General features: G+C 30.2%; 1 protein-coding gene across 2 annotated transcripts; it reads left to right on the top strand.

Moving 5' to 3' along the window:
• The first annotated feature begins 865 nt into the window (after positions 1–865).
• LOC129967095 (centrosomal protein of 83 kDa-like) lies at positions 866–18,015 on the top strand. Of its 2 annotated transcripts, none has more exons than XM_056081762.1 (12): positions 866–1,113; positions 1,208–1,358; positions 2,554–2,775; positions 5,048–5,296; positions 7,230–7,476; positions 9,170–9,314; positions 9,633–9,782; positions 11,322–11,496; positions 11,624–11,767; positions 12,897–12,997; positions 13,668–13,860; positions 17,753–18,015. In XM_056081762.1, the coding sequence occupies exons 1-12, from the start codon at positions 998–1,000 to the stop codon at positions 17,933–17,935; spliced, it is 2,076 nt and encodes a 691-aa protein (XP_055937737.1). In that variant the 5' UTR covers positions 866–997; the 3' UTR covers positions 17,936–18,015. The 2 variants fall into 2 exon arrangements, with proteins under 2 accessions (XP_055937737.1, XP_055937739.1); XM_056081764.1 differs by having other exon boundaries at positions 1,004–1,126.
• Positions 18,016–23,149: the final 5,134 nt, after the last annotated feature.

Below are 23,149 nucleotides of genomic sequence, written 5' to 3'. Positions count from 1 at the left end.
ATCTAATTAATAGATTTTTTATTTTATTTATTTATTTATTATTATATGTATATACATATATTTGTCATTACAAAATATTTTAATTCATAAATTGTTTGAAATAAATGAGAACATGATTGTTGGAAATTTCAAAATAAGCCATAATAACGCGAAAATTTTATAAAACGTTTTACAAAATATATTAGCATTTCATCTATATGTAATGGCAATTTTGAATGAATAAATATGTATATCTGTCAAATGTTTAAGTGCATTTTTCTGGAAATGAAATTTGTTGACATTTTAATACATATCTATAAACAAAGAACCAGATTAAAAATTTAATTAAAAAATAAAATATTTGTCCCAAAAAAGCACTTCAACAGTTATCAGTTTTAATAATTATTTTTATTTTTTCATATTTAGTAAGCTTATTTTCTTACTTGAGAATTTAAATATTCCGCCAAAAGCTGATGTTTTATCTTGTAACTCTTAACAAATGTTGCCTTCTAGAGTTATTTTAGTTAAAATCAAGCTGCATCGCACTTCCCTGCTAAAAAAATAAAACAAAGAACAAAAAAATATAAATATTGCAAACTAAGTAATTTATTTGAATGAAAATTGAAAAACAATAGCAGACGATAGTACGATTATGAAATTCCGTCTGTTTGATTGCTTGAAAAAGAAATGGAGGGTTTGGACGTTTTATATAAAATGTGAAAAAGCAGCTTAAAAAATTATTAAAACTGTAGTAAAAAAAATCTGAGAAATAATTATGCATTCAAAATACATTTTGAGATATTAATTCAAATACATCTTTTTATTTAAAATCGAAGTTATATATTTAATATTAATTTCACCTAGTTTTGGCAACCGGATAATGACAGCTGTTTAATTTTGAATTTGGGGGGAGAAATGTTTAGGGTTTTCTGTTTGTTTACAATATCCGTTACAATTTAAATTTGTAGCTTTTTATATATCTCTTTCTTTCTAAATATATTAATCAAAGAACCGTGAAATGATACAAGGAGCTGAATCAAGGGAATCTGAGCTCGAAAAGCTTTTATTGGACGAAAGGAAGAGATGTAACGAGCATAAACAGTATTATCAAACTTTAAAAGAAGAGCATGGCAAGTAAGATGATAAGGTCGAGTTATTTTTCAATATTGTATTCTGTAAAAAATTTCTCATTATTTGTTTTGTATCGATATTTTTATTTTTTCTTTAGAGTACGTGATGAATTAGCATTAATCTACGAACAACTAAAAGAAGTAACTTCTCAAAATGAGAAACTCAAAGCAGCAAGTGAAGCTAATGTGCGTAAATTAGAATCTAAAATAAAGGAACAACAAAACGAAATAAATGCATTGCTTAAAAAAGTATGTATGATTTTGCTATTTAAAATAAAGCACTGAAATTATTTTTTTTTAAATTATCAATTATCATGCACTTTTTACTTAATTCCTTGAGGCTTCAATGTTCAGTGCAAATGATTTAGTATTTTTTCCCCTCTCTTGTATCTCATTACGATTCTTTTTAGAAAATGTAGTGTTATCTCAGCATTGAATATTTTTAACCATTACTGTAAACAAGAATAATAAAGCTAATGTGAACAACTATTGTAAATTTACACGGGAGAGCCAAATAGTAATGGGACATTTGAGAAAAGGTGCATTTATTCTTATGATAGAAAACTGAAACATACATTATTTTTCTATATAAGGATCCTGGATTTCAGCACACTTTTCCAAATCTTTCACAAGTTTTTTTATTGCATCGAAAAAAAATTTTTGCTTGTATCTGACCAATTTTGCACCACACCATGGATTTCTTCGTCAGTTGCAAATCATATACCCCTAAATGACTTCTTCAATGTCCCAAATGTATGAAAATCACTTGGAGCCAGGTCTGGACTGTATGGTGGGTGTTCCAGCACTTTAAATTCTAACCCCTTTATTGTTTTGCCCGTCCATTGGGCAAATATACCTTGCACACACTTTTTAAAATTTTTGCCTGTTATGTAAGATTAAATGTGCTGAACCATGAACAATATATAAAGTATTGGCGATTTCATCTGTTTACTATCACAATGCCCTTAATGACTTTCAAATTGTCCTCAGTGGTTGACTTTAATGGCCTGCCTGATCATTATCACATAAAGAAGTTCTTCCCTGTTTGAAATGTTCTATCCTTTTGTAGATCTTGTTTCACGATGAACAGCTGTCACCATATTGATGAATAATATTCGCATGTTTAACGCTTTCCATAAGCAATAAGCAGATCGCTATCCTCATTTCTTCTTTGGTGCTGATCGACAATGGAATTACCATATTTTACGGTCTGCTATGTTCCAATGACTCATTTGGGAATAAGAATGACATGCTGCATAGAAGTGTTGCCGACTACACTATTTCAGGGCTAGATACTAACCATATTACCAAACCTTGGGTAGGGAATTGCAAAAACCCCTTTAATTTTTGGCTTCCCCTCATATATCCTTTATTTATGATGTTTAAATTATTCTATTGCTCAAATAGTCAAATTTCTAATTGAATTAGTTTGTTTCTCTTATAGTTAAAAGCATATGATGAGAAGAAAATTCAAACTGCAGTATTTGAAGAAGCAACAGCACATTATGAAGCAAAAATAAAAGAATTGCATGTTGAGGCTGATAAAGTACGTGAACAGTACAACAATTTGCATTATGAAAATGCAATTTTAAAGTGTAAATTTGAAAGTCGGGAGGCTGAACATTCTCGAACTATTGAAAGAGTTAGTTTGCAACACCAGAATGAGGTAGGCTTACTATTTTCCAGTTATTTTTCATAATAATTGTCAGTGCTCTTTTATGATATGTCAGATTGTAATTCAAATAAAATGCTCTTAAAATTATTAATATATAAAAGTTATTTTTCCTGAAATATTTGAAATTCAGGTAATTCAATTATTATGCATTTTTTTCTGTGAGTTATTAAAAAAATAGATTTCTATAAGAATATTTGAAGTTTATACAAAACTGTCACTAAACGCTTTAATATCATTTCAGTTTTATTTCATTTTATAAGCTTTCATTTAAAATATTTAATTGTATTAAAAAAACCCTAAGCATATTCATCCATGAGTTTGAAGTTTAAATATTTGTAGTATTTGTTTTTAATTTTATTATCCTTATTTATGAAGACACTAATTATTTATAACTATTTATTTGATTAAATGTTAATAATAATTATTTAAATATTAGATTTGTTTTAAACATCTATACTGATCTGTTATTATCAGAGCAGCAACAAAAATTCCCATTTTTATAGGTTAACTAAATATTTGTTCTAACCATAGTCCAATGGTTAACTTCTAGAAATTGATATATAATTCAAATTAGAAAAATGCTTTATATGATGTAAAAAAAATTAGTGTTATTCCAAAAAATAAATAACTGTTAATAAAAAATAAATAACTTTATAAAAATGTAAATTTTTATAAAGTCATTGATCCTATTAATCATATACATTAACTTTCACACTAACATTTTAAACAAATTTTGAATCTTTTGTAATCAAAATTGACTTGGTTATGAAACTTTGAATTTCACTTTTTAGGCTAACTAATAATTACTTATAGGATACAAAATGCATTGAGTGGTCCTTAAGGTAACCACTTGAAATGGCCTAAAATCATCTAAAATAGCATTCAATTCCATTAAATAGCATATAATTCCATTTGAAACTTTATGGCTGTTTAACAGTATAAAAATAAATTTGCAGTTAGAATGAAACCCTCTATACTATAGTAATTTTTTAACTGATTTGCTGTTTTCATAATCTAGATATAAATGAATAAAAAATAATAAAGTTAGTAGATTTTTTATCATGCGAGAGAAAATGATATTGTTTTTGGTCAGGGAGTTTTGAAGCTCGTATAGGCAATGAATAATTGAAGTTCGAAATCGCGTAGGCAATGAATAAAGCATAAGTGGCAATTTTGATCTTCATCTGCTTCACCTGCTTTTACCAATATTGCATTATTATTTATATATGTTTTGCTTTATTAAAAATCAATAAAATAATATGTGGATTAAATAATTAGCTGTTAGATTTGTGTCTACTTCAATGAAGTTTAAACTAAAATTAATGGGTTTCGTTTGTTATTGTGCTAGAATTATTATTTGAATCATTTCTTGGTAAAATTAACAAAATATTTTGTAAAATATAACAAACTATATCTCTTTAAAAATCTGATAAAAATTCTCTATTTGCATTTCTCTAGATAAAGTTTTAAATCAAAATTTTTATATACTTTTTTTTAATTGTGATTATTGAGTAATGGTTACTTCGTATCAGAAAAAATATTGTAGCTTTATAATTAATATATATATATATGTGTGTGTGTATGTGATAAATTCAAATTATTATTTTTTAACTTATTTCATAACTTAGAGTTAAAAGCTGCTCCTATTTCTAAATTTCACAAGCTTTTTGCTACATCTTTTGAGATTTAATTCCTGTAATTTTAATAATCTAATGTTGGGCTCCCTATCAAGTAAAAACCACTTGTCTGAAAAAATATGTATTCAGTTTTTTTTTTTTTTTTAATGTTATTTCTGGAATGCATTTAAACCGATTTAATTCACCTAGTTCCCCCCACCCCCCAAACTATAATGTTAGACATGCTGCTCAAGTTTTTGATCATGATTGGACAAAGAAACTATAAAATTGTTTAGAAGATGAGCACTTGGCCTGATAATGAAAGAAAAGAATAAAGCTGTGCTTTAAACATTAATACTTTTCTGTTTATTTTTTAATGGCATTTGATACATATGTCTTTGAAAAATTTAAGTTATTTTCCAGTATCTGCAATTTTTGTGTGATTTTCTCCAAGATATATTTAATTAAAAACTTTTTTTCTTTGATTAAATAAAAATATTTAAAGTTTGATTAATTTTGAATTTCATATTTATATAAAATTAATCTGTTATTTATTAATTTTCTGGGCATTTTAATTAGTTTTTAAATTATGAACAGACTTTTTTTTATTTTTGCCAATTATTAATTTTATAATTTGTTTTATATAGATTGAACAGTTGCAGAATAGAATTGAATCTCTAGAAAAGGAAAAAATCCTTCCGTCGGACACCTATGCTGTAGAGTTAAAATCTTCCAAGCGAGAAGTAATGCAATTAAATTCCAGAATGAAGGCTCTACTTGCAGAATGTGAAGAATTACGAGCTGAGAATGAAAACCTTAGTTTGCAACTAAACAGCATAAATAGAACTCACTCTAAAGAAATATCAAATTATTTAGCTAATATCAGAACTCTAGAGGTATAATTCTATAGTGCTTGTTTAATTATTATAATTAGATTGATTTTGACAGCTTAAATCATAATAATTTTTATGAATTTATTTTAATTTCTTTTTGTATAAGAAATTTGACTGTTTGAATTTATTGACTGTTGAGCTTAATTATATTGATTGCATTTTTATCTATAATATCATTGTTCAAAAAATAAATTTCTCAATTATTTAGCAAATGAATATACAAATCTCTATCATTTTTAAAGAGTTATTCATATATTCTGCTGTTTGATATCAAACTATGAAATTATAAATATTTTATTATTTTATGCAAACATCATTTCTTTAAAGTTTGCCGCAACTCCAGAAAAGATTCATATTAAAAAATGTAGTATTAATAAAAGAAAATATTAGGAATTATATAATAAAGTACATAATGGGTTCCAAATTCCTTATAAATATCTATTGATAATGTTAATACTCCTATAGAAATTACTTCAATTTCGTCATCCTGCTGGTGTGGTTTGGAGAGGGAGGGGATTGCTAGCTCAGGTGTTGTCCTCGTCATCTGACCAAGGTTCAGAATTACGAGGTCCGTTCCAAATAGCCCTAGTATTGCTTTAAAATGGGACGTTAATATAACTAAACTAAACTAAATCAATTTCATCGTTCTTATAGGAATTTGATAATTGGGATGTTTTAATGAAATAATTAATTATTTATTATTTTATTGTATTTGAGGACAAAAGTATTGTAATCTTCAAGCTTCAAATTTTGATAAATCTCCACATTTCAAACCTGTTTGGTCCCAAAAAACGCATTTTTGTAATATGTTTGTGAATAGGATAACTCAAAATTACATTTAAGCTCCATGGATAAAATTCAGTATATATGTTTTATGCCAAATTTGTAGATATCTTTCAAATTATAAATGAAACCTAATCTGGGGAGAACTTTGTGTGCTCAACAGTTCAATGAAAAATGGGCATGATAAATTAGAAAATGTAGAGTTAGCTTGACAAATTTTTTTAATAAGTTAAGCATCTATATAGATAGTATCAGATTTGAGTATATAGATTAGAGACTATGTGGATCTATATCAGATTCGGAACCAAATCCATCAAGGCGTTAGGTACATGTTATTTTTGTAGGCATATAAATGCAATTGCTTGAAGGAAGTAAATATAATATGCAATTTTGTGACTACAATTATAATTCTTTGTCAAATTTTGTTTCCAATCAATTGGAAAAAGAACATTCTAAATACTTATTTGATTCTTTGGTACTTGTATATTAACTGCATGCCAGTGATCTTTCTCCAAAAATTGCACACTCAATTAATGCCAAAGATTGATATTTCTTAATTGTTTGCCAATGCTGTGCAATTAATAAACAAGTACTTTGTTTTCTTTACTGTACTATGAAGCATACAAATCTCATATGTATGATTTTAGAAATAAAAATTTTGAATTTTTGTGGCATTTCCGGCCTTGTCTAAGGTTCACAATTTTATGCAGGAGGAAGGGAATTACACCTTTATTAGAGAATATGTGAGAAAGTTTTGAGAGGTCCATTTCATCTGTCTTATTTGATTCAATTATTTCCTCTTCATTACTTCTTGCCTGGTTGTCTTACATTATTTTATTAATTAACTTTATTTCCTAGCTGTTTGTTGATGTAATGCAGTCACATAAAATGATATTAAAGAATTATTTTTAATATCGAAATTCATTATAATATGTTTCAAAATGAGCATTACTTTTGTATGCAGTTTTTTTAAAGTAGTACTATATGCAGTAATGTTTCCTTATTATTGTAGATATTTTAACAAATATTTCATTATTTTAATAGATTGTCTTTTACATATGTCTTTATTTACAATTTAAGAAAAATTTACTGGAAATTTTCATGTTCAACTGGTCAGTTCAGTTGAAAATACTTACTTATTTTTTTTTTTCAGTCAGAAAAGCTAAAGGCAATAATGCAGAAAGAAATCCTAGAAAAGGAACTTACAAATTCTCAAGAACATCGCAAAATCTTAAATAATGAACTCAGTACTAGTAGGCGAGAGGTTCTTACTCTAAAGAACAAACTGGAAGAATGTGAACATAAATGTCACATGATGATGACAAATCTTCAAATAGAAATGGAACAGTGGAAAAACTCTAAAGAATCTGAACATGAGCAATTTATGGATGAAATATCAAGTAAGCATTTGGAAAAGCTAAATTTCTTTGTTATAAGATGGTTTCTATTACTATGGTTTTCAAAGATAAATGAATTTTATGATTTTTTTATAGTGTTCCATTAGTTTATCTATGTTTATTCAATACTCCATGTAAAATATTTTTTAGTGTATGGAAGTTGATCTTGCAAGTGTTGTAATATCTTGATCAAGACCAATCAAAAAGAGAGTAGTGTAACAAAATAATTCTTTTATTAAAGCCTTATATATTTACAAAGAACAACTAATCTAAATTCTAATCTAAATTGATATTATTTACAAAAATCAAATGACAGTTCAATTACGAAATAGTGTTGAGACACAAAATATCAAATTGGAGAATAAGTCATCAAAAAACTGCTTACGGGCTGTTAGCTCTAAATGGCTACTCAGGGTAACTTCAGAAATCCCTACACAAAATCCCAAATCACACAGAGCTTCTAAAAAAAAAAAAAAAAAAAAAAAAAAAAAAACAGGAGCAACTTTTCTGCACACCAAAGCCTCTCTGAATTCTAATTCGCTCTTCCCATTTTTTTTTTCTCTCTTTCTTTTCATTATTTTCATCAGATACCCTCCTCTGGTTTCCCATTGGTGAACTTGTTCCCTATCATCCAATATCTGTTCAACAATGCTTCCTCAGTGGTCTAAACCTGACTGAGGGAGTGTATGTAAAGGAACCATCTTTGTGGCCGACCGCCTTTTGATCACATGTCAATTACAATCAATTTGGAGCTAATACCGTCTGAAATGCACTGGGGTTCGACACTTAATGATAATGATTGCTGGTGATTATCGGTTCCTGATGACTTGAGTAGTCGTCAGGAATATCTTCATAAAAATAAAAGTTTAGTATCCAGATCTTTTAATTTTCCTCTCCCTTGAAGACATGATGGATCTATTTGAAATGAGGGAATAAACATTTGTTTTCCTACACCTGGATATAGTAACAATTGATCAGACACAATTGCTTTCCTATTGAGAAAGATCCACATATGGAGCTCTGTATACGCTTAACTATGTGTGGGAAAACAGAGGATGTTACATCTGATCTGGATGCCCTTAACCATGTGAGGGAAAAGTTACAATGCTAACTCCCATCTGGGGGCACCTCAAATATGAGGATAAGAATCTTTTGGCATGGTGGTTGGTTCTTACCACCTGAGTGGATATAAATATCATTTGGGGTCAGTTATCTCCTGTCGACAATGGGACAGGCTTCCTATGGAAAGGCTTATACCATGGTTAGTGATGGCCCTTAAGACTCATCCTCAGATCCCGAGGTCTAGTCATTCAGTTTTATCCCTATGTTTCAGAGCGGATTGGAGTAGTCAATGTGTGATTACAGGTGTTAAATTTTTTGCCTACATATGTAAATATATATATATATATTCTTACATATGCAAAAGATATATATTACTTTATACTTGTTATATTTTGTGCAAATATTAAAATAATTTTTTTTTATTTAAGCAATTTATCTATTAATTTAATGTGGCATTTATATATAATGATTAATAGAAATTTTATTTCTTAGAATATTTCATGAAGCATTTTTGCATTTTAATAAGGATTATATGCAAGACATTTCTGATTTGAATTGTAAAATTGAAATTTAGGGGTTTACCCCACTGCTAAATAATCTCTTAAATGTGTAAAGATTAGAATTGATTTTTTAGGATTGAAGTCAGAATTACAGAATCTGAATGATAATTTAACAAAAGAACGTCAGTCTATGATTGCCAAAGAACAAGATCTACAGCAAAGCTTATCAGCTTTAAGGCAACAACTTTGGAAACAATCAAGAGAAATGAATCAAGAGAAGTTAGTTATTATTTCAAATAAATTACTTATTATTTTTATTACTTTTATTTCATGTATTTTTTCTATATATATATATATATATATATATATATATATATTGAATAGTTTTATCTTTTGAAATCACATTAAAAAATTATCAAATTTGCAAGATTATCTGGCAAAGTTCTGCAGCAGTTAATGTATTAATATAAATTTTGTTATATTAAAATTTTTAGCATTGATTCTATCTTTAAAAAAAGGCACAGTTAAATTATTATTAATTACTAAACTAATTATGAAGCTTTAAATTGCTTCAAGTAATGAAATTATATTTTTTAGAGAGAAATTTGAAAGAAAAATTAGAGATCTGGAGGCTGAGAGAGATGATCTGATTTCTCAACTAAAGCAAGAAGTTGCAGCTTTGAAACAAAGATTAAATCTTTGTTCTACGTCTAAAGCAGAATTGGAAAAAGAAGTTGTATCTCTCAGGTTAGCATTATTATATTTGTACTGAGTTAAACATTTTTTTTTTGGGGGTGGAGTATATATATATATATATATTTTCTTTCTTAGTAATTTGGAAAAAGTAAAATACTACATAAAATTTCAAAAGTAGGGATGTAATATTTTTTACCTCCCTCATCCCCCCCCCCATCTCCAGTTTACTAAATTCAAATTGTTACCCATGATTAATAATTTATATAGTGCTAATGTTCAGCTTTTTGAAACTTTTTATTATTGAAAATACATGTTTTTATCTTTTTATATTGTTTTTATAATGCAGATGGTTTAATTTACTCGATAAAATCTTTGAATCAATCACAAAATTTTTGAGTAAGATATGGATTATTTGATTTTATGAATGTTATATAAGAAATGCAGGAGCTATAGAAATACATGTAGGATGCACATTTATTCATCATTTATAAAGCATGGTTGTATTATTGTAAATTCATACATGTACTTAAAATAAATATTTTTATAGAATATAATGCATATTTTTGTAATTTTTATGATTCATTTATTTATGACACTGTTTTCATTAAATAAAAATTACACTAATAAACTATTCTCATTCTTTTACATTGTATTATGATTTTTTCAGGCGACTTTAAATAGATGAGTTTATTTTAGTAGATATGCATATTGCAATAATTCTTTTGATGTAACTGTTGGGAAGTTTCTGCATTTCTAGATAGTCATGATCACAACACTCAAAATTATTCTTTGTCCAATGATTATGTATTGTTGTACCTATACTATCTTATACATATATAATAATAGTAGGTATTTTTAATTAGTTTTATTCGACAGGTAATATGTGGTAGAACAGATGAAATTATCAGCTGAGTTTGTAAATTAAACATCTTTCTTTAGCCTAGAGCCCTGACCACCCAATATCGCCCCATTCAACAGGGCCTGACTCAAGCTTGTTGATGTTAAATTAGTTTAAATGAGCACTCGTTGAGAAATCCCTTTCACCCCTTAAACTCATTTAATCACCCCAAAGTGCTTGAGTCAGGTCCCTGTTGAATGGGGCGATATTGGACGGTCAGGGCTCATAGGGTTAAAAGGGAAGAATATGGTAGGGGTTGAAATTTTCTTTATTTCTTTAATTGAAAATAGCAAGATTATTCAAATTAGGGGAATAATTGCCACATTATAATAAATAATGTTTGTACTCAGAAGTTTTTTTGTTGTTGTTATTTCCTACTTCTTAGATATTATGAGTTTATAACCCTACTCATAAATAAAAAGATCATAATATAAGTTTATTGTTCTGGATCCATCAATAGTGCAGAAGCCTCTTTATAGTCTCACTTCAAGACAGAAAGTTGACTTTTTTGAAGCTAGATTCCACAGAATATTCAACATGTGCTCAAAAAATATATGCATTCTTAGGCTAAAAAAAGTTTGATTTATCTCTTATCTCCAGCCAATAGAATCTTTTTTCATTATTATTATTCACTTTGCCATAAGAAGAATTGTAATTTAGATTGTCCAAATAATGATCGCATTTTATTTCAGAGAACAGTTGGAAGCCTCAAAACATGTTGGAGACCAAGCAAATGAAATCCCTTCTCATCAGGGATTAAATTATGAAAAAGAAATAAGAGATTTGAAAGAAAGAATTGATTTATTATCTTCTGGCAACTTACAAAGTCTAGGAGATACTTTTCACAATACACGTACCAAATCAGCTGTGAGTAATATGAAGAATGGTATAGATAATTTAACAATATATATATCTTCTATTCATTTTTTATGATAAAAAAATTGACAAAAATCAGTATATTTGTATTTTTAAATTTCATTTTGAATCTCTTTAGTCTAAATCCGATTATGAAGTAATGCAGCTAAAATTAGATTGGGAACAGCAAAAACTTCAATTCCAGCAGCGTTTAGAAGAATTAGAATCTCAGTTAAGGGAGTCTAGAAGTGTTTCAGTGGCTGAAAAACGAGAACTTGAATTTGTAAGGAATATTTTATTTATAAGTATAGTTTAATAATTTACATTAGTAATAGTTACTTAAAATATATTTATGTATATTTCTAATCACAAAATATCATATAGATATATTCAGATATCTTTTAAAAATATACATTGTCTCAATCTGTAGATATCATTTCTTTATTTTTAAATGAATTGCCACATTGGATTTTTCATGCCCCAATTCGAAAATAATGTTTGAATGTTAGATTCCTTTTAAAAATTGAAGAGATTAATTATTAGCTAAAGTGATATAACTGGTCTTATACATATTTTATTGTGGTTTTTCTTTCTGCTTTGCTGCTTCCTATAAGAATTAATTTTAGAAAGTATTATGTGCATAAATATTTTATTAGTTTTAATTTTTAATTTACCTTAAAGAAAACCATTAGATGGAATTTTTTTTAAATGCCATGGCATATGTAATGTTGTTTTTCTTTCTTTTTGTTTGTTTATGTTATAAATTTTTTTTTTAATAAATGCTCTGTTAGAACTGTATATATTTTTAAGTTGCAGGCAGTTATTAATTATATTTGATCCTGTTTCGAAATCAATCGTTTTCAACCAATTCAAGTTTTGAAATTATTTTTGTAAGGTATCATTTTATTTAATTTTAAATGTATTTTCGATACTTTTCCTCATGAAATGAAACAATCGAATTTTATCAATTTACTAAACAATTATTCATTAATTCTTTAATTTATGCATGTTTTTCTGACTTATTAAAATTGTTTAGTAAATTGATAAATATGTTTTGCTGTATACAATATCTAATTGCTTTTGTTCCCATTTATAAAACTGCTAAATGGTCTTCTAATTTATCAAAAGAATGGTGCTGAAATTAAATTTGATGTAGTTTTTATTATTTAAGATAATGCTGTAAATTTTTGTATAAAAATGTTATATATACCTATGCAGATTTTTCTAAATATCTTTTATGTAATACATACTTTTTCTGATGTGCATACATATATATCTTTTTTTTTTTCAATGTATCGAAATTGAGGAATTTTAAATTATGTATAACTTACTTTTTGTGATGAAAAAATATCTATTATGAGTAATATATCCTTAATTGCACAGTATTTACCAGTTTGTGTTTTAATTTCTAGAAATTGAAGCAATACACAAAACAAATTAATAAATTAAGAGAAAGGTTAGAATTGCAGAAAAAAGAAAATGAAGAGCTGGAACATCAGAAAGATACTTTAAAGTAATTTTTTTAAGTTATTTTTTTGGGTTTAGATAAATTAACCTTTAAAATCAAAAAGATATTCTTGATTTTCATGACTGTTCTGTATTTCTTTTGTATAACTCTTAAATAGAAAAATAATACTCATTATTTTTCTTATTATATGTATTTATAATAACTTTTAATGTCCTGTCCAATTTGAATTATGTTTTTAAAGTTAATTGTATTTTAGTATTCTTGTTTAAATTCTTAAAATGCTATTAAATCTCTTCTCACCACTTTTTTCAGTTTAATTAAAAAAATTTTTTTAATCATATTTAATATATTTAACATTATTAAATTTTTATTAATCTTCTCACATCTTTACTTTTATACAAGCTTCCGTAAAATTTTAATTTACTTTTATTAAATTTTAATGTAAAAATGTACTTCTTTGTTTCAGTATTCTAATATAGTTTGTACAAAAAATATTTCATCACTACATGATTTGGAGCATGTTTATTCCATGCAAATATTTCATATACTTTATATATATATAATATACAAATTATATTAATTTATAAAACCATGTATTAGTAGTGAAAAAAAAGAAGTAGAATTGATTTTTGTAATGAAGTATCCCTTATAAAATTACTGCAAGGATCAGTAAACATCTAAGTTCATTATTTGAATAAATAAATACTTTTTCTAGGAAAAACATCCCTCCTGAAACTCATTTACAAGTACAAAATCAATTAACAGAACTACATAGAAAATTGGAAAGATATCGACAACTAATTGGCATTGATCCAAGTCCATCCATAAGAAATATACCATCCACATCATTTTCTGACAAGTTGCTGACAGATATAAAAAATATTCAGTATCAAACTTTACCTCAACAGGTAAGTTTATTCATCCAAGAATATGCGGGGGGGGGGGGGTGTAAAAAATTTTCCTAACAAAATTTTAAACTTTCATTTCTTTGATTCTGTGTATTTATGAAAGTTCATTCAAAGCAATTGCATTGATTTCTAATTGCCTCAACTTTCTTATAAATAATAGAGAGAAAAAATTCCACACAATACTCATGGAAATTTAAAAATTTTGCTTGAGTAATTATTTTTCTCCCTAACTTCCTTTGACCACCTATTGAGCATCCATGTGATAGTCCATTTTATGCCTGATTATGTGAAGCATGCTGATGTCCCTTTATGTATATTCAATAATTGCTTGTGGGTATTTAACTTTTCTATATTACGTTTTGATTCTTTAACCTTTATGTAATGGGGGTATGTGGGAAGAAATACTTCGTTGAGATGAGACTTCGTTAGTTATGATGGTCCATACAGACTAGAACTTTGATTATAATTGTAATATAATAATTATTGATTATAATCGCATTTTAAATATTACTTTATTTTGTAATAACCAGGGTTTAGTTTTCCCGTCATGTTTTTAAAATATTTTTCTATCAAAATTATGAACCAATGAAAAATTATGTTCAAACTTTTGATTTCCTCCAAGCATTTTATTTTTATAAATTTTTTCTTTAAAATAAATTTGTATATGGTTCTATTTAGGTTAATGACTATAACTCGTCTAATTTTAGTCTTTAATTAATGAATTTTTTAATCATATTTTTATGAATTCGAGGTTCTTTCGATTTTATTAGTCAATGAAGAAACACAATCAACATGCCTCAGTAACAAATGACGATTTTATTAACATCAAAACCAGAATACGCAGGCAACAAATGCACAGCCGAGACGTACACAAGTAACATACAGCAGCACACTACAACAAACAGCAGCCCACAAGTAGTAATCGGTAGTAATAACAACTGTAGCACACAAAGCGGCCTGACAGAATTCAGGAGGAGGAGGGAATCTTAGCTACTCTCTACGGTCTCTCCAAACGGCTGCAATTCTCCAGTCTCCTCGCTTTAGTTGTATCCAATTCACTACTACGCGAATGGGTACTCCTAACACGACTCAATGCTGCTCCTACTATAAATTCCAGAACTCGGCACACAGCTCAATTCAGCAATCGCTTGAGTTCCACATAACGCTCACGCTTTGCTGGACTAATCCAACTATTCCGCCGTTGACTGCCTATGCAGCTCTAAACCTCTTGACGACTATCCACGATTGTCTTCAGCTCAAACTGCCGGCTTTTTATAGCTCTTTAGCCAGGAAGAGAAGGTTCTGGAATAATCAGTCATATCTAGGCTCCTGTTGGCTCTATCACCAAAATTCTGGAAGATTCCAGTATTATCTATTTTGTCGCCATGTTTGTCGCTAACCTTTGAGATCACTGATTAGGCATCCAATAGAGCTGATCGTAAAACTGTCTTTGAACTAACCGTGCTGGGAAGCAATATTACAGATTTGTAACATTGTTCCCCTCTTTAAGGACTGACGCCCCGACAGTCCCACTACGATCCAACAGCTACCGTAAACCACCGATCGATGTGAACAATCTTTGATCCGGCTTTGAGTGACTTCCGCACTTTCTGTGATGACATCATTTACTAAATTGGTGACAGCTAAGGATCTTTCCGAACCTTCTCGCTGCTTTTGACTTAGACCTCTTCGTCGTTTCGGATTGTATATCCAAACTTGATTTCGCTCTTTAAAATGTAAAGTGTCCCATCGAGCCAAACATCGTATTGTAACAGAATTCTGTGGAACGAATTCTAGCCAGGCTGGTCGATTTTGAACTTCCTCCATCGAATCAACCGAATATTAGGATGGTCGAACAATGCCTTCCAGATTCCACTTCATCGGCAAAGGGGGATTCGGCATCGGGGGGGGATTCGCCTTCATCGGCAAAGTTTTCACGAAAATATTTTCACCTATTCCCGGCTCATTCTCGACACTCGAGAACTGTCCGCAGCTCTCAACACAAGATCTTCAAACAAGCGCGCCTGCCCTTGCTGGAAGGTTCCTCTGCGACGACGTAATTTGTCCGGATTTGCAGGAGATTCCTCGGCTCTTATTTACATTACACTCCTATTCTAAATGCACAGCAAAGCTGAATTCTTGAAGAAAATCAAAGCCGAGAATACTGGGATCGGTGATTCCAGCCACGTAGTCTTCACCCGTAGCACTCCTTAAAGAGATACCAAGAGGCTTACAAAGAGATTGTCCTATTAACCTCTGGGACGAATCCATTCGAAACAGGGTCGCATTAACTCCTGTATCTATTGGCATCGAACACTAATAGGCCCATCCAAACAGAGTTCATCCCCAAGAGCCTGCATTTTCGATTCCACTTCAGGGTTCTCATTCGGAGAAGATTGTTTCTGCTTTGCAAGTTGACCGCAAGCTATTTTTCTTGAAATTATTTGTTCAGTCTCCTTGTTCATGCCTCTCCCTATTAAACTTCTATTCATCCTCCTAAGCTCCTTTACGGTGACACCATTCGATCTTCGGCCTTTTCTTATTCCTCATGATTAATTCTATTACCCATATAGAGAGTGTTTCTTCTAAAGTTTCTTTCACCGACGAAAGGTCTTTCTTTAATTCACTCCGCCCGGCTTTCATTTCCTCCATAAGTTTCTCTTGTCGGGCTTTCATTCCCTCGGTCAATTTCTCTAGTTAAGCTTGCATCGCATTTTCCATTTAGCTGAGCTGGCTAGTTATACAAAAGACTTACACAATATATAAACCCTCAAATTGGAAGTTATCAATGTGGTTTTCGCAAGGGAAAATCTCTTAAAGATCAAGTTTTTGCACTTAGGCAAATTTTGGAAAAGACAAGAGAATTTGGTAATACTACACATCATCTTTTTATAGACATCACAGCAGCTTTTGATAGTATTAATACATATCGCTTAAATAATTAGACTTGTAGTTGCAGGTATGTGTAATACCACTTGCAGGGTCAAATTTTTAGGATCTTTATCAGAAGAAATTAGTGTCAATAATGGAGTCAGGCAGGGTGATTCTTTTATCCTATCTTCTTTTTAACGTTGCTTTAGAGAAAGTCATAAGAGATTCAGGAATTACCATCAAAGGTAATATATTCTCAAAATGAACACAAATTTTGACCTATGCGGACGATATTGACATCACCTCAAGAACTGTTTCTGCATTAAAATGTGCTTTTCTTTCTTCAGAGCATGCTGCTAATACCATGATACTTATCATAAATAGCGAAAAGACATCATAAATAGCAAATATATTCCTGTACTAAGTAATGGAATCTTCCATTAATCCCAACTGGCTTTCAACAAATTTCAGGTTGTAAAAAGTTTTATTTATCTTGGTTCTATAGTTACTGATGACAATAGCATAGTCAAGGAGATCCAATGTCGTCTAATAAATGCAAATAAAGCCTTTTACAGACTAAAAGGATTTTTTTAAATCCTCACTACTATAAAAATTTTTAGTATATAAAACCTTAATTAGACCAATACTTATTGCTCAGAGACCTGGACCCTGACCAAAGCTGGAGAAAATAAAATAGCCATTTTTGAAAGAAAAATTCTGAGAGCCATTGTTGGGATAGAAATCAACAATGTTTGGAGAAGAAGATATAAAATCTATAGAGAGTCAGCTATTATCAAGTTCATAAAAATAAATCGGATGAACTGGACAGCTCATATATTTAGAATGGATGATGATTCCATATTTAAAAAAAAAAAAAAATACATAAACCTCTAACAAATAGAAAAGGAGGCAGACCCAAAATGAGATGGATGGTGTCAGTGAAGATAGACTTCCTGGCTATCCAGGAAAGAAACTGGCTCACAAGTGTCAAATTAGTTATTAATTTCTCTTTGTTTTACAGGGTTTGGATGGACAAACTGGCTTGCTTCAAAACACGAAAGAAAATTCTACTGAGAAAGAACTTTCCAAGAAGATAGTTCGACCTCGACGTAAATCATTAAAGATGAGAGAAAAGGCACAACAGTCCAAAATATCTAGTCCCATTATTAGTTCAAGTAGTGACTTGGATCTTCACAATTTATGACACAGAATTTAATCAAGATATATGTGTATTAAGATCAAATTTTTATGTGTTTTAATCAGTGTATTAATTTGAATGATGAAAACTGTGATTTATATTTTTATAATTAAATTATTTATATATTTATAGTCTGATATTATTCCTTTTTAAAATATCACACAATCCAATAGATTTTGAAATTTTACTTGAAACTTTGACGACTTTTTTTTAATTGTTCTGTTTGCTTTGAGAGATATGCTTACTAAGCAGATGTTTTATCTCATAATTATATTATATTTTAATTATTACTGATGATGCTTTATCAAACAATATGCTGAATGATTATTTTCTGTTCCTTTTAGCAATTGTCCTTTGTGAAAATTCCTGAAGTCGATTTCGAATTTAAGATGTTTGAAATGCGAAGATTTTAATATTTTAGTGTATAATTCATTTACAAAGTTATTTCATTTTGTGGGGGGGTGAGCTTTTTTCCTCCCAATTGGCAGCCATGTGTTGGAAACGTCCACATTGATTGACATATCTTCTTACAATCATCTGTATTGGATGCTGCTCGAGTACCGAGCCAGTGATCTCAGAGCTTGGCAACAAAGTGGATAATGCTGGAAACTTCGAGAATTTTAACAATCCATCCATTAGGAACTGAGATACACCTGATTGGCCCAGAAGGTTCTAGGCCCGCCTCCCGGGAACTATAAAAGGTCTCAAGCTGCAAGGAGTTGTGAATTAAGTCGGAGTTGTAGACAAGTAACGAGTCTTCGGGAGAATAGCGAAGCAGCGGTGGAGTGTCAACGTCGTGTGGAGTCCAAGCTATTGCTGAACTGGGTTGTGTGCCGAGTCCTTGTTGTTTATTGTGGAAATAGCATCGAGTTCTGTGAGGAGTAGCCAGTCGTGTAGTAGTGTGTCGGCAGCTGGATACAGCTAAAGCGAGGAGACAGTGGAGAATGTGCAGTCTTTTGGAGAGACCGTAGAGCGATACTCCGAGGATCCCCTTTCCTGCTGGATTATTTCCGGCCGCTTTGTGTGCTGTGGTCGATTCTATTTGAGGGCTACGGATTGTTGTAGTGTGCTGTCCTGTGTGTTCGTCTCGGCTGTACATATTTGTCGTCTGTATTTTTGTGTTTAATGAACGTCGTTGTTGTTTTCTACTAAAATGTTTATTTCTGCATCGACCATCAAATCTTAAAAGAACCCGGTGATCTGTAAAAATATGATACCTGGTATATCGTATAACTGTTTGGCTTCTTTATTTTAAAAACAATATTTACAGATACTAACATATATATACATGCTATATCATCTGTTTGATTTGCTTATTCATCTTAAAAGCAATGTATAGATATTGAGAGGTTGCTGAGATTCATACAATTCTTTGAATTTAATATTTGTAATCAGTGGCAAAATCTTCATATCTCTTCTATAATGCTGATTCCTTACTTAGTTAAATATTTCTTGTTGATATTTTATCATGTGAATAGGCCAGCAATTTCTAGATGAGGTGGAGCAAGATTATCATTCTGTGCACCATAAATTAGAAGTCCATTTAAAGAAATTCATGTACATTTGGAGTCATTCTTAGTGTATTGTCGATTGACAAAGTCTGTTAAAGGTATGCAGCAAATATATGACCACAAGTGATTGGTCATATTTAAACCAATTGTTTAAGAGCATCCCACACCGAAGCCGTCGCCATTCTGGAAATTGATCAGAAATTCCATAAAAGGGCATATTCAACTTGTTGATTTCCGTCATTGGATGTTCCGAACCCACGAGAATTGTTTTGTGTGGGGGGGGGGGGGAGGTGACTTTAGTGAATTATTATAACGCCAGTGGGATGTAACCGATCTAATAAGGTTTATAACTAAACAACACCCTCTCAGCATAAGAATTAAGTGTGAGGGAATAATATATTAAAAGATTAACATGTAACAGGAATTGTGACAAAAAATGTCTTAATTGGTAATAATGACAACCATGATGGTGTCATGTCTGCCCTTGTAGAAGCATCATTATTCGCGCCATGGATTTTGTTATTTTGAGAAGTATTTTGGTGCCAGTTTGATAAATTTCCTGTGTTGGGTTTGATAAAATGAGGAATGTTGCTATAGGAAGACTAAGGAGTGCAAAGTGGGGGAAAAAACAACCCACTGTGTATTATCTAGGACATTGGAGGAAGGGAAGTTAAACGGTGCAAAGGATCATGGTTACTGGAAACGGACGAATTAGACTCGGAATGTTCTTGTGTGATCATCTGAAGGGAACTCTGAAAATAAGAAACATAAATAAGTTAGCATTCCAAATCGTTACAATGCATATTTTAATGTACAGCTTGTTGAAAGTAGAGAACTACATTGTTGCTGATTCACGCATTTGTTGTATAATCTTATGTTGTTTACTGCTGTTGTCGTTATTTGAAGCCATCTCTAGTCTATTTATTATTTTTTGTTACCGACGTTCCTTTCTATCAGCTAGTACAAAGCCTACAGCAATGAATTAGATAGGTAGATAGGATTTTTTTTTATCGGCTTTTGACGCAGTGTATTTAATTTGGTTAAAATCTAATTTAGGGTACCCTTTCTTCTGGCCAACAATGTCAAGTTTCCCACGAAGAGGGCTGGCTAGATAAACAAAACTATAAAACTGCTATCGTTAGCTATTTTGATTTTAAACTTGACATCCTTGGTGAGATAAGTCATATCACTGACTTTCCGATCCGCCCGAAGGCACACGGATAAATAATACGGAATGATCAGACCGCCGCAACAGCAATACTGGCGGGAACTGTGGTTGAGTCTTAAGAGCCATCACCGGCCACGGTACAACCCTTCCCGAAGGAAGTACGTCCCTTCATCGATGGGAGGAGCCAGATCCCCCACCTTTTTGTGTACCCTCCAGGGTGGCAAGATCCAACCACCGTACCGGAAGCATATTATCCTCATTTCGAGGTGCCCCCCCCCGGGGGAGGGTCCTTGGTGAGGTAAAGAAGCATCCTAAACTTCTCTCAACTTCAAAATTTATTTTAGTAGAGAAATTGAAATTTTATATTGAGGTGAACCGACATTCTAGCAATAAACGAGCCTAAGATTAAATACAAGTGCGCTTAATGTTACTTAGTTTTGTATTTACGGGCACACAAGAGTCCGAGGGAATCAAGTCAGGCAATTAATAAGTATGTAATTAATTGTCTGGCTATTTATAATATATTGAAAATGAGTATGAGTAATAAAATATACTGTCCAATAAAAAAAATCTCATTGATATTTTTATTAACTGGCAGATCTATCACACACTTTTTTTTCATGCAAAACGTATCTATATAAACCGCAGATTTCTTTACTTTTTTAATAGTCATTACTAATATTTTATTGTATTAATTTCCAAAATTGAGAAACAGGAATTAAAGGAGATTCGGATCTCTCCTTTCAAAACACAGAACAGGAAGAAGTTTTAGTTTTGATTAGGGTTTGACGGTTTTAAAAAACCGGTTTTTTAAAGTAAATGTGTCACATTCGAAAACCGGTTTTAAGAATTCATATTATTATGTAAAAATTAATTTTGAACTTATTTAATTTGCTATTCATTCTATGCAACGGGCAGCAAATACGTTTTTTTTCAACGTTGCAATTTGCGTTGGCTAATGCTTGTGCACTGCACAATTGCACCTCGAATTCGTCAATTTATGTTTTTCATGAACATCCCTTTTCACTTTTTTTTCTAGGTGAAACAAAAGTTTGATAAAGTTCATCTCTTGCTTCTCGTCGGATGTTTTGTCTATCGGTATGAAGTCTGTGCTAATGGAAACATCAGCAATTTGACTGACTCGTTTCGAAGAACGTGCGAAAGGAATAAATAATTCCCCGTTTTCTGCTTCTTGATCATAGTATTTAATGATATCATATAAAATTTTCTTCGTACCACTCCTGAAAGCTTTTTTACACCACTTGAACTAGCCATATCAATATGAAATATTCAGTTAAAATAAAATGCTGTCAGAAATGACATAACACTCACATACACGTGAAAAAAAATAACTTGAGTATTAAGTATGTTTAATTTTTATGTTTATATTTTCTATTTTACATTTTAAAATTTAAATTTTATTATATAAATTTCTTCTATCAAAAATTAGTGTAAAATAAGAAGTTCTGGCTTCTGTTTAATGGAATTTTAAATAAAACACAGGGTGTTAAAATATTCCATATTTCCTTTCGCAACGTTTTAACATAAATTATGTCTTTAGCAAGCATCGGAATTAGATTAAGGGGTGTTTTTTTTTTTTCGAAATTCCTAGAAAATGTGTAGATTAGATTATTTTAAATTGCATTAATATTAATAGTTAAAATAATAAAATTGTTAAATAAACGTCAAAAATATTTATTCAATAACTTTAATTTCATTTTTAGATAAAAATGAATAAGCCGGAAGTTTGGGATAGTCGCAAAAATTTCGGAATAAGCAAGGCAATCTGAAATCATTGTAATAAAATGCTGAGCTGCAAAGGATCATTTACGAGCAATCTACATAATCATTTGAAAGCAGTTCATTAAATAATTGTCGGAAATAATATAATTGTTTAGTTTCTTGAAGACCCCGAAGAAAAACTTACAAATCCAAAGACATTGAAAGCTGAATTTCCATTATTTGAACAAACGAATGAAAGAACAAAAAACTTAGATTTGTAATTTGATGCCAAACTCAGTAACTAGTGGACGAGTATTTTCAATTTCAGGCAATAGTGTGTCCAAAATAAGAACGAGGCTTAGCCACCGTTCAGTGGATATTTCATGTTTTTTTAAATCCTATTTTCTTAGGAGAAATTAAAATTAGTGAAAATAATATAAGTATTATTCAAAATTTTTGTTTAAGTTTTCGTTATTTTGTGTAAATAATATGTATATGTAATCTTTAATTTTGTTTTTTTATATTTTGACTTTTATATTGATTTCGTTTTTTGTTATTTTATATTCATTTTTTTTTTTTGACAAAAATTCGAAAACCGGCTAAAAGCGGGTTTTTTGGAAATATGGAATTCGAAAACCGGTTTTTCAAAAAGTCGGTTTTTGTATAAACCCTAGTTTTGATTTGTCCACCTTTAAGTTATATCTTAAACATATTCTTAATTATAATAACGATAACACGCGCATTAAAGAATATATTTAATATAATCGCCACGAAATTCGAACTCGAAATTTTCACAATTTTCACGTTTTAGATCTCACC

The sequence above is a fragment of the Argiope bruennichi genome, chromosome 4, assembly GCF_947563725.1.
Source record: "Argiope bruennichi chromosome 4, qqArgBrue1.1, whole genome shotgun sequence".
Lineage (NCBI taxonomy): Eukaryota > Metazoa > Arthropoda > Arachnida > Araneae > Araneidae > Argiope > Argiope bruennichi.
This window is presented reverse-complemented; position numbering and strand designations above follow the sequence as displayed.